This window comes from Talaromyces atroroseus (assembly GCF_001907595.1).
Source record: "Talaromyces atroroseus strain IBT 11181 chromosome Unknown scaffold_14, whole genome shotgun sequence".
Taxonomy (NCBI): domain Eukaryota; kingdom Fungi; phylum Ascomycota; class Eurotiomycetes; order Eurotiales; family Trichocomaceae; genus Talaromyces; species Talaromyces atroroseus.
In genome coordinates this window covers 191,682-204,674 of record NW_017971446.1, presented here as the reverse complement: position 1 = coordinate 204,674, position 12,993 = coordinate 191,682, and the positions used below count along the sequence as shown (strand labels likewise).

Here is a 12,993-nt window from a genome sequence, read left to right as displayed (position 1 = left end):
TGCGACCTCCTCGAGGCTAGGATTAGTTCTTTACGGAGAAGTCCGTATTGTTTGTTGTCGTATAATTATTTTCTCTGGACTGCTCCGTTTTGGCAGTTGGCGGACGCGGCAGGCGTGTTCTGGCATTATCACGGGACTGGAGGGCTTCGGGCCAATCAGCGGCGAGAAAGCAAGTATTAGTCCGAACGGCAGCGAATGAACACGCATCAGCCCACCGACTCCACTTTTGCCGCCGTGCCGCGGCCCACTTTCAGGGGCTTGTATGCGTTTAACTGTAACAGGCTAGACTGGATATTCAACCATGTAGTTAGTTATTACTTCTGGCGATGACCCATACGTAGAGACAAACTATTGCTTTGCTCAAAACCATATATGCCAGGCCTATATCTACCATTTTCTCGATTTTGTTGTTCCTATGCAAATGAGACAGAAATGGTGATTACATCCATTGGTATTTTCAGTTTCCTCGAATCCAACCTAGTCAAATGGCACAGCCTATCTCGTCTTGGGTAGGTACCGTGCCATGAAACGCGGTTCTGGAACATTTGCAGTGGTATTTTTCACGGAACTCCTCCACACTCAACCCCTCCAGGTTCTTCAACGCAATCTGGCTTGCCTTGACCTTAGCATACCTGCCCGACGATGCCGTCCCTTGGGCGAGTTCAACGTCATGGACAAGGACGGCCGCCAGCACAATTGTAGGCGCACCGTCTATAGTGGGTATCTCAGCCGCTTTCAGGGAATACTCGATACAGCCAAAGTCATCGGTCAATTTTCTGTGTAGAAATGTCTTTGCAAGCCGTCAGTCTGTTCTCTCCTTATCCTGTTTATCAACAACCAATAAACGCCCGGCTTACCGTAGGATGCTTGTTTGCGAATGTATCATATAGCGTCATGTCTTCGAAGTAATGTTTGATATGCTGAGAATAGAACTTCTCGATAACACCAAAGTCAAACTCGGAGTCCACAAAAATAGCGCCAATGTAAGCCTCCACTATATCAGAGAGGCACTGGATTTTTTCGTTAGCCACCCGCATTCCTGTATCAACGAACTTTTAATATTTCAGTGCAGTCACTTAGAAACAAACCTTTGGGGGATCTTGAGTATCAAGCCAAAAGTCCACAGATTGGTTACTTTCATAAACAAGCTGAGAGTCCTCGACGTATTGAAGGATTTGTCCTTGAAGCGGGTTGCTAAAGTGCTGGAGATGCGTGTGTAAACCAAGACGTACGGCCAAGCTTCCTAGGAACTTATTGGAGACCATGGCCATCTACAGAAGTGGGAATTAAAATCAGATCCTTCTTTAGATGGGTTCCTGGATATGATGCTTACCTTGTGCTCGGTGAGCCACTGTGGATCACGATCCGGGAATCGTTTGTATAGGTCTTCAATACAGACCATATCTAACAACGAGTCACCCAAAAATTCAAGTCGCTGATAGCAAGGCACTGTTGACCAAGCCGAAGGATATGAGGGATGAGTGAATGCGGACCGGAGTAATCTGGGATATCGAAAACGATAACCAAGTTTCTTTTCAATCTGCGAAGAAAGATCTTTCTCAAACCCATCAGCGTCCTGAGCTTGATAGGGCGGCAAAGAATAAAGTGAGAAATAGTCCGCCCAGCTATCCGCTTTGTGAATGTCACTATTGACTAGAGCAGTTACGGCCCTGACAGCCATGTCAAAACGGTGCACTGAGCCTCCAGAAAGCAGCGATGCTCCAATAATTGCTTCACAAACATCTGCAATTGTCTTTTCGCCGAGGGCATGCTGATTTGCCGATTCTTTCTCCTGTTTGGTTTTGCCTCGAAGCAGCTTCATTCCCTCGGGATACCAATTCCGTCTATAATCGCACTCACAAGTCAGTTTGATGGCAACCTATAAGTCACGGTCTCCAAACACACACACACACACACACACACACACACCTCGAGAAAGCTTTGCTTCGCACAAATTCGTACAGTTTCCGTTCCTTTGCTGTATTGAACAAGTTTCTGTTGCAAATCAGAGTCATTCGATTGACATGGAAGTCGAATTCCTGGTCATTAGGATTCTGGGCAAATAAGGCTATTGAAGTGGCCATTTTTAGGAAGCAGTCTCCAAGAAACTCAAGGCGTTCATAGTTTTTGCCCATGCCCCTTTGTAAGTGAACCTGCTCCAAGCGATGCTCCTCAGTATTATCTGAGTCTTTCGTCACTGCCTCCAAAGCATACGCCAATTGTATCTCCAGACCAAGGCTTTCGGCACATTCGCGTGCAACAAGGTACGACTCGAATCTAGTGATAATAGCTGGAACTGCAAAGCAACTCGTAACAATGTTAGCAGGAATCTAAGCCACGGTTAGTCATCAACGCCAATGTACAGTGTGGAAAAAAGAAAACGAATGCTACTAACAGCAGAAATAACCTGTGTCTCTAGACACAGCATCGCTCTCTTCTCCATTTTCTTTTCGGTTTCTGTTAACTTATCAAGCAGATTTCGCCGGAGTGGTATCAATTCGGCGTCATAGACGCATTGTTTCCAATCACATGTCGATAGAAATGTGGAATGAGCCTTCTTGTACAAACTCAGGCCATATTCCATGATATTACACGTGTTACGACGACGTGGCAAGAATGCTGGTGGTGGATCCGATGCACAGAGCGATGTGTTGATGCCCTTAAGGAAGTAGCGGTATCTCCCATCCCATCGATCATAAACGAAACGACCAATCATCTCGTCTGGGGAAGCCGATGTTCGCTCTATCTGATCGTGTTGATCAACAAAGCGCAAGGCGTTCCAATCAATCACATCAGAAGGCTCAATGTCCTCTCCAAATTCTTTAATATCTGCTTCTGTAGGAAGCAACCAATACGGCATGTTCTCTTCATCCTTCTCGTAGACTTTATTGTATAAGTCCTGGAAGACCCGAAGAGTGAAGTTAGTCATAAGTTCAAGTTCCTCTGGCTGGATTGTCAACGCCTTGTTCAAATGGACTGTTCTAATACTGGTCTCAATATCATTCTCCAGATATATGGGGAACTCGGGGAACTGTGGCAGCGGCTCGCGGGCTAACAAAACAATACTGCGATGTTCCCTCTGCAAGCGATTGCCAGGACAAAATATGATCACTGTAAGGTATAGACTAGATGGCAGAACGCCGTAACCCTTCTTCCAAAATGCGGGCTTGACAATCATCGAATATTGGGTTGTCTTCTTGGACTTTATTGACAATTTGGCATTTCTCATTGCGGGTAGCCTGCGGTGGTAAGTGGAAATAAAATTGTCGTCGAGCAAACGATGCTTCAGCAGAAGGATGCATGTATCAAAGGCTGCAGACTGTTTGGCGAGCGATTTTCGTGTCGCCGGTCTGCCTACAACACCCCGAATAGGGGAAGTCGCTGGTAGTATCACTTCGCACTCGTACATACCTCTACTCTGAGTTATCACGTAGTGAGCCTGTGCACTTGTTTCATTGCTCTCATATTGCTAGAATCTAGATCAGTTTTTGCTGCCGATATCAACCAAAAAGAGACACACTCACCAGAGAGCTCGCGTAACGAGCAAGAACGGTTAGGGCGGAATGATAAGTCAGAGTTGCCCCTGTATGTTCTACTTTGTATTGCCGTTTTGTAGCTTCTTTTTCCAATAAGCCATTCCAGGTATCCCCGTTTCTTCCCAAGATTCTGTCTTCTGGAAGAGCCTCGCAGAAGCGGCTCATTACATTCTAATCGACGATTCAGCTTCAAAACATCAAGCATCAATGCATCTCTCAGCTTACCTCTTCTTGGTGCACTTGATCCAGTCTGGTCTCATGCTCCAGGTTATCGATTTCTACCATGTGAGCATACTGAACGGCAGAAGTTAGTAAATTTGTCTCATGTTTTATTTCTTTGCTCGACGCTGTCTTACTATCGAATCAGCACGCCTTGCTCGGCCGCGACTTTGAATATATTGGATGAGGGTGTCATAAAGATCAAATCTTTGAGAAGTTAGTGCGAAATAATTCAGTTGGTGGTTTGTATGGGCATAACCCACCTGACAACGAGATTGCAATCAGGGATATCAAGACCTTCCTCGGCAACAGAGGTTGCGAACTACACCAATGTGTTAGCCTGGCACAAAATTTCGGTCCGTTTGATACTTCACAGCATACCAAGCAGTTGAATTCTCCCTTTCTGAATTTGATCGTTGTTTTAATTTGCTGGTTATAAGTCGCATTCATTCCAGCATAATCCCCAGACCGGGCACCTACCAGGACTCCGGGATACAGATTAGGAATTGACAACTCTTCCAACACCTCTTTGAGCAACTGGGCAGTATGTCTTTGTTTGGTGAAAATGATGCATTTTGTTTTTGGGGCTTCTACAAAGCGTCTCAACAAGTTTCGATAGAGGACTTTCACTTTGTCGCTTAGCTGTTCCAAGATGTCGGGACCGCGTGGCAGCTTGTAGTTTGCTACCACCTCTGACAATCGGTTGAGTCTTTGGATCTCGTTATTTACCATTGTTGCCGCGGTTTCAGAGGCCACTCGTTTGAAAGATGTTGTGATCTTTCCATGAAATTTAGGAAGCGAATCGTCGGATAAAGCGGCCACCCAAACGCGGTCTGCACACCATGGCCCAAGAGCAGAAGTGGCCTCCAAAGAGAAAGTGAAAATCTTCTTGAGGCATTCCATATCTCCATATTGCTTCTCCAAGGTTTGATAAAGGAACGTTTTAAAGGGCCTTCCGGGCTCTACATACTTCCACAGCTCTTCTATCGGCCGACTCACAACGGTTTGCAGGAGAGCAAGATTCGTAGTCGTTGCTATTTTACTATGCAGAAGATTTTCCAAGTCTCTTTTGTATTGTCAGAAAGCATTGATCAACAATATCGGGAACACAGTCGGACTCACTGAGCAGCTTTCACAACGTCGCCTTTTGCATCTAGAGGGGACGCTGTCATGCCGAATATGCGTGGACGGCAGCCTGGGTCTGCTTTTATATACGAGTCCTTGATGATTCTATACAAAGACAGGACGGTTAATACAGGGAATTCACTATTTTGGGGACATACGTACCGTGCATAAGCATGATCTTTCTTGGCATGATGAGCCTCGTCAAAGATGAGCAGGTTTATATCTTCCATACCGATGAACGCGTTCAAAAGACATTGCTGGAGAATATCCGCAGTACACACGATGATCATGTTTTCTGTGAAATGCTGTCTCCAGACATCTTTACTCCAAAGGTTTACAGCCATACCACCGAATAGAGACATGATGGGCTGGTCGATGTTGTTTTTCAAGACGGCAGTTTGTTGGAAAACGAGCGTCACGCTGTCAACCTACACTTTATGTGAGTATCCTAATAAGCCTGTTGCATGTAGAGTATAGTTGCCAACCAGGAAAAATGATATACGTGGGTGTTCGCCCCGGTCACGACGAATCAGCTCATTTTGGATGACATGTTTCAAGAGCAGTATTGCGATCAATGTTTTCCCCGATCCTCGAGTGCAGTCAGCCAACATAAATCCAGCATTACCTGTCGGTTTTACATACCTGTAGCAAGCACCGCTATGGTATTCTCTTTCTTGGCCTTCTCGAACAATTCGATTTGGTATTCTCGCGGATCGTCGATAGTTGCAGCAAAATCTTGCGTCTTGAGAAGATAGCGAGTAGACCTTTCGAGTTCAGCTGCCCTATCGCGCGTCCCAGCACTCAACTCCTGTTCCGTCAAGTCTTTCGCCGCTTTGGACAGCCTGTGCGCTAAGCGTTAGAAATAATGTTCATTTTGTGAGTGTCACGGGACTACTGACAAGTTTTTGAAGTACAGATTCTGCTTTTGACGTGCTGGCTGTTCTGTGACAGCTGTTGCGTCTTGGTCATCCTCAGAGTCGCTGGCAAAAACAGGGTCATCCTCGGCGTGTGTGCTGTCCATTATGCGCCACAGTCGTCCAAAGGACTGCTGACTTTGAGGGCTGCAAGTGAAAGGTAGCTCATTCAAATGTCACGCTCGACTACCTCTGGCGCAAAGTGATGCTGGCATGGAGGTGAAGAGGGTTAAATGAATAATGGAGCGTGCCTGAGGTGCTGAAAAGAGACGCCGTCCCCGTTTGTGATTGGCTGAAAGCGAGCCAGTGGGATACTGTTTCTTTGTTTGCTTCCGCTTCTGTTTACCACCCACAGAATCCTCGCGAAGATTAGCTACTCGCTTCCATAGGATGACAAGTGACCGAATTCTGAGCGCAAGGTGAACGAGTACATCTTTGAAATCTCTTTTAACGATCACGTCGAAAGACCGTCACCACCCAATGAAGTCAATATGCAACAGTGCTGGGCAGATCGATCACCAGCACTATTGAACGAATTGGCTTCTTCCACCTGAGACCATTGTACCAAAAGTTGAACTACCTTTTGGCATACGGTAGATAGTTGAACAGCATATAGAGGGTTTGGTTCTGTACCGACGCCGTCAATAGGCAATCTTCATCTTCCTTCACTTTGTTGCCCTCCTTCTAACAATATATCTCAAATTAGGTGATCGTGGTCAACCCCCAAGTACGATCTATCCACTTGCATAGGAATCCCTCTTCCTCAAATACCTCCAGTGCAACAATGGCGCTGGCCACCCGAGCCCAATAGCGATAAAGGCCAACAGGCTCTTTCCCCATCCATAACCCAAAGCATCATACATTATAAGACGCAAACAACGGAAATGCAAGCCCAGCCATACTTCTCAGCACAGAGGTTGCTACTGGTGTACTGGCTGCGTGACAGATATAGCCTTCGATGATATAGGTCTGGATACATCGAAATCCAATCATTGTTCCACAGAACACCGCAACTCTGGTGTTTGGTGCGATCCAGTTCGGGATTCATCTGGATGTCATTCTGGTCAATCCACGCTTCAGCTGGTGTTGATAAGTGGGGAATATTTCAGCAATGCTGGAGTTATTCGAGCAAGCACGCCCAGCAGAGTTTTTGTGAAGGGTGGGGGGAGCAGCAGTCCGGAACTTTCAGTACGAAAAGAAGTGAAGAAGGATCAACCTCAATCATTCACCTCGTATATATTGTCACAATTGAACGGGCCTCTTAGTCGTCTATTGGAGTCTTGGTATTTGTTTCCTTCCTACTTTCCTAAGCTCTCCATTTGTCTGAGAGGGTTTTTCTCGCCTACTCAATTGTAATTTCCGTAATAGTTATATAAATTGGCGGCATTTTTCTTCTCCTTTTTCCTTTCTTTTTCTCTATTCGTTTTTGGAGAATGATGCATCATCCCCTGGGAGTTAAGGCACTTCCCAGCCCAGTGATCAGCGAATAACCAGGGTCATCCCTAAATATCGAATAGTGCATGCTATGGGAGCACAGAAAACGCACGTAGCCAGTTCGATTTTGGTGTCAACTAGTTCTGGGTTTTTGAAGAACTCGGATTTGACGAGAAGTAGCAGGCTAATGCTAATACTAGCTTGCGCTACTTGAGAGCTCGAATAACATGCTGGAAACACGTTTCCTCTTGCTTTTGAAGCCATCTGCAGTTAGGGTTTTGTGAGAATGTGAGAATGTAGATGGTGAGGGAAACGAGCTCTGATTGGTTCGCACTGGGGCTAGTCAGAAAAAAGCCCTAAATTGGGTTCTGATGATTGTTCATCACGGAGAACATTGAAACAACAGGAATAATTTATTCCTTGAATGAATAAAAGATTAAGGAGTATAGTTGATCAAATAAATAAACACCATTAAACTCTCGATCATACCCATTCCACAACCTATTTCTTCCACTGCAGCGTCCCCAGGCGTCCATGTTGGCCTTGTCTGGATAATTCCAGAAACTCGAAGGATATCCTATATCTATATAGCCTAGAAACAAATTTATGTCTCTTGGTGAGTGTGAAGGTCTATTTTTCTACCAATCTGTAATGTCAGCAAGATAGATTCCAGCGATTAATACCTTTCGCCGGATATATATATATATCTATAGAGTGAAGCTAATATCTCAGACAGTTCGCTACACTTAGATAGTTCGGTCTACCACGATCAAAGGCCAAGGATCATTAAGATTTGGTAGTACGACCAGCTGCTAGATAGATGTCTTCAGCACCAGTCTTGGATAGTAGATCCTCTCCAGAGGACCATCCATGAATATACAAGATCACAATCCGGTCCCCGGCAGTCTCGCAAATGAGTCCCGATTTACTTGACACAAGTACGGGGGATATCAACATTAGAAGTGGTAGTTGTGATGGAGATCGCTGCGTGCTTGGTTCTGTCACATTCATTCTTGTCGATGTACGCGCTGAAAAAAGAGGATTATGGCAACCCCCTTGCGCATAGGAAGAAAAACCTGAAATTACATCCCACAACAAGTGTGCCTGAGCAGAATAACCCAGAGAAAAAAACCCAAAAAGTACGTAATCACAATGAATGAATGAACAACAATCCATGGCCAGAGCAACATCCACAGTCTTAACGAGGCATGTATGTAAATTGATGCAAGGAGCAGGCCTCGTACAAGCTCGCCTGACCAATCTCACGTGCATGCTAAGCTTTTCAAGGAGACAATCAAGCTTTTTTTGAACGAGTGTGCCATTGGCTGAAGTATCGTAAGCACGGAGCATCAATAGCCTCAAAATCTACCAAGATACCGATATCCGAGCGTATGTATGCACCAGTGCTCCTCCTGCATGATTTCGGTGAATATTCGATTCCATCAATCATGATAATGCACAGTACGTAGTCCCATTTTTTTTCATGCATGACAGGACATACAAAAGTAGTAATGTACTAGTATTCGTAACGAAAATAGCTCACCGCTTGATTCGTATGCATGTACGGCACAATCAAGCTTTATAGGATATGCAACATGCATGAGTGAGCTAGGCATGGGATGGCGATCGGATCGGTGCGTGTTGTAGTGTTAAAACTTAAGTGTATTTAATCTATACATGCCATGGAGATCTAGACGTACGTAGGAGGTAGATGCAAGGGATTGGCACAGAAAGCTTACCTGGCTCACGGATAACGATCGTTATGGTACATAGGGTGTATATAGAGTTTCGTACTACTTAATGCAAGGGATGGGGGAGGGGGGAGAGAGAGAGTCGGAATCAAGACCTAAACAAGGCTGAAAGAAGAAAATAGATATCTATTCTTTTCTGATCAAATCAAAGCAATCCGCATGTTACTGTAGCAGAGGCGGAGTTTGTTCTGGTAAATAAACATGCCACAAGCCCCAAGTTAAGCGGGTATGATGAGAGCAAAATGGACGGAAAAAAAAATATAATATAAGCAAATAATATCAGGAATAAATGGACTGCATTTTATGGTATCTTAAGCAGAAACACATTATCATCATCTCTCATCAGGGTCGTCATGACGGTGCGGGAGGTGGTGGTAAGGTTCCATGATGGCGCTTCTTCCAAAGAAGATCAAAAGACAACGCGACATGGCTAGTTTGCCCACGGCGGCTGAGCGAACGGATCCTCGGCGGTAGAGGCGGCCGTTGGTATTGAAGGAGGAGGCATAGAGTTGTCGAGCAGACCAGAGGCCCATAGCATGCTGCTCATGTCAGCTTGACTAGGTTCCAACTGCGCAGGAGATATCGACTCAGTAGGCGGGTAAGAAGGTTGCGATTGAGAGATTGCGTATCCCTGCGGCGACGTAGATATAGTTTTGGACTCCATTGCCATACTTGCCTGCAGCTGCTGCTCAAGTGCTGCGGTCGATTCGTTAGCGGACCGGAGGAAATCATCGATGTTGATCGACTCCAAGTTGCTCGAAGCCAGCAACCGTGCTTGTGGCAATCCTGCAAATGACGAAGCAGAGCTAATGCGGTATTGATCGACGTCGGAGCCATCGCTGAGACTGTGTAAGTCGTACAGATCATTATTGGAAGTGGTCAAACCAGCCCTTGGACCCAATTCTTCTACCTCGGAAGCATCCCCACCTGACGAAGAGCCGGTCAGACCAGGATAACTCGGATTGCTGACGGTGTTGAGGTCAAAGCTGGCGTACGATGGCGCTTGGCTAACACTTGTAGACAGACCTGAAGCAGGAAGGGGGAAGCTAGACCAGTCAACCGGCGGAGCATTAAAAGCTCCCGCAGAAAGGGGGAACTCCGATTCAGGAGATGCAAGCCAGGCCTCTTGGTATGGATCCTGTAGAACGTACGGGTTCATCGACTCTGTGGTGTTGTTGCCAGTATCGAGGGCAGAGAGAGATGGCAGATCTAACGGGGGAACTTCTGAGACGAGCTGCTCTGGCGCTGGAATAGCCACGAGTTCGGGAGATCCGTGTTCTGACTTAACCCGACGGCGCGATGTGAAACTGTCGAAATCGGCTCCAGGGTTGAAGTACGAAGCATCCAGGCTGTTGTTGTTGTTGTTGTTGTTGTCAAGAGTCAATGGTAGGTGATCAGCGGACCGTTGAGCCAACTCGGATGTCCCATGGATCGTGTGAGAGCGTGGAATGGTGTAGGGTAGACCGCATTTATGAGCCATATCGTTGTGTTTGTGCGTTGGCTTATGGTGGCCATCACGGAAGACGGTCAACGTACTCTCGGACTTGGTGGATGTCAGACGAGGCTTGCGTATTTCTGTTACAGCATTATGAGGCGGTGGAGGGAGCCCAGTCTCGGGAACAGGATCCAGGTGCTCTTTTTTCAAAGCGCAGCTACACCGTTGTCCGTGTACACAACGACACTTCGCTTCGCCATTGTCGCCGCAAGCACCATCCACACCATGATGGTCCTTTTTCTTGTCGCCACAGTCGCATTTTGTGTGGGTTGTCCTCGACTTGCGCAGGCCGCGGCAGTGGGGACACTGGGACACTGGACGACCTTTCTTGTTGACATGGATCAGGTTTCGATCTTGAGAGGCAATGTCAGTATGCTTGTCTAAGTTCTAGACGACACAAGAGAACATACCGCTGTGATGACAGCTGCTGACTCGGTGACCCCGAACGCAAGCCTCACAAGCCCACTTCTCCCCATCTATAAGCATTGCCGCGAAAACTATGAAGTACACATGCGACTCTGCGCGGGAGAGTTTGTAAATTGGCAGATAATAATAAATAAGAAATCGAATGTAAGGCAATGAAAACGACTTCCAGTGAAAGACTGAGAATTCAAAAACAGAAGAAGCAAAAACAGTCTTGTGTTGTGTACGACACGGCTAAAAGTCGACAGGGTTATTGCCGAGCAGACGGACAGAAACAACAAGCCACGCAAAGGAAAGCCAAGGAATAAGCCGACAGCAATGTGCAAAAGCGTCTTGACAGGGAGAATAAAAAATTGGCAGTGACAAGTGACCCAATTGAAAGCAGAGCAATTGGTGTGACAGAAACCGGCAGTTCGCGACCGGGGTGAAAGCGAGACCACGAAAAGAATAGGCACTAGAGAAAAGGCAGGAAAAACGCACAGGGCCAAATACCTACGCACCGTTTGGCGCCGGCCGTTAGACAGGACACCAAATATCGGTAGTGGCGGCCAGAAGATGGAGAGCTCGGTGGCACTTTTTGAAGGTGTTCATCCACGACGATAGAAAATGGAGGAGGGGGGGTGTTTTTGGGAGGAGGGAGAAAGAGCGAACGTACGGGGGAGGGGGGCGTTTAGGATTAAGTAATGAGCAACCGCAGTGCGTGCCTGAGCGTGCCTGAGGCAGTGAGCGAGCGAGTGAGGCGCACTCCAGCCGCAAAAGGGCTAGTGGCGACGCGAGCCCCCCGGCGAATCAGCGCGCAGAGAGTGTCTAAGTAAGCTGCATGTTGGGCGCATGACGTCTGCCGGAGTGCAAAAATCCCTTAATTGTGCCTCAGGCTGGGGATAACGCAGGCATGTTACCTTGCACGACACTAGACTTGCTCAAGTCGAGGAATCCAACCCACGCATCTCTCATATGGCGCCTTGCGTCTGCAATGCATCTACTATCTATGACCTACGTAGCGAATACTAAACACGAATAGTGCTAGTTACTAACTACGTAAAAGTACTCTAACAATAGCAATAGACTACGAGGAATCGGGGCTAGGCAACGCTAACCTCACGCGGACTAGGGCCATCGGGCGGTGGCTGTATCCGGCAGGCTTCCAGAAGGAATGCCTTGCTATTCCATGCATGGCTAGCTCCTTGGCGGAGCGCGGCCAATGACCATCGATGCCGTGTTTGCCGGGCCAGTCTCCCCGGATTATTACCGCTAGTATTACTTTCTTCAAGTAACTGCCATTGTAAGAAATCTCTGCATGGAGTTGCGCGGAGCACTGCATCCTACCCATGGAGCACAGAGGTATGTCGTATACACTTGCGCCATGCACTCAAAATAGACCGCCAAATAGCTTACAGCACAGCGCAATCATCTGATCATGCTTGTCCATAGCGCGCAAAGTGGACCGGGTAAAAACGGCAGCTAGCAGTTAGTGTTAGTAGCAGGATTATCACGGCGCGGCATAGAACGGGCTGGAGATCTACTCCATACTTGCTACGTAAGTCGCGACCGGGCCTCTCGAGGGATTGGCCTTGGTTACATCGTTGGCGCTTTAGGTCTGAGTGTTCTTCTACTAAACCCCCGAATGACGTAGTCCGAGCACGAGATAGTTTGTAGCTGGATAGTCTGTTGTAGTAGTATGTGATTGAGGTTGGCCTGAATATCTTGATAGCCAAATAAAACTGTGACTCGTTTAGTTGATAATTGGCTGGTCGATTCAAAGTTCACTATTTTATAAACCTCCAAGTCAGATCATCTTATGAGAGCACCATTGGTTTCCCTGTCTTTCCTGGATGATATCCGAGTGCCGAAAGGCTCATTTCTTCAAAATTTGCATAACTCTTGCTCTTCACCTCCAACACACATGATTAGATTAGCGCCCGTTGCAGTCCACGATACATCGCGAATGTGTTAATTTTGATGTATCAACATCATATCAACCTACAAATCTTCTACATCACATATAGGAGAGCCAAAACATAAGCAGGTGAGACAGGGGGTAGTACCTACTACCGGCAGCCTTAAATATAGACTACTAGTTAGTAGACATGACCACG

General features: G+C 46.7%; 2 protein-coding genes across 2 annotated transcripts; both read right to left on the bottom strand.

The window, feature by feature from the left end:
* Positions 1-481: 481 nt before the first annotated feature.
* UA08_08423 (Dicer-like protein 1) lies at positions 482-5,901 on the bottom strand (the record flags this gene model as incomplete). Its single annotated transcript, XM_020263533.1, has 17 exons — positions 482-790; positions 858-1,010; positions 1,089-1,271; positions 1,334-1,844; positions 1,930-2,330; positions 2,396-3,354; positions 3,412-3,469; positions 3,525-3,707; positions 3,762-3,830; positions 3,893-3,962; positions 4,019-4,077; positions 4,137-4,797; positions 4,878-4,985; positions 5,043-5,204; positions 5,313-5,337; positions 5,523-5,722; positions 5,780-5,901. 17 exons carry the CDS (start codon positions 5,899-5,901, stop codon positions 482-484), a joined length of 4,233 nt encoding a protein of 1,410 aa, XP_020116335.1.
* A 3,508-nt stretch (positions 5,902-9,409) lies between these two features.
* Positions 9,410-10,960, bottom strand: UA08_08422 (hypothetical protein; the record flags this gene model as incomplete). The annotated part of the gene is made up of 2 exons (XM_020263531.1): positions 9,410-10,827; positions 10,885-10,960. 2 exons carry the CDS (start codon positions 10,958-10,960, stop codon positions 9,410-9,412), a joined length of 1,494 nt encoding a protein of 497 aa, XP_020116328.1.
* Positions 10,961-12,993: the final 2,033 nt, after the last annotated feature.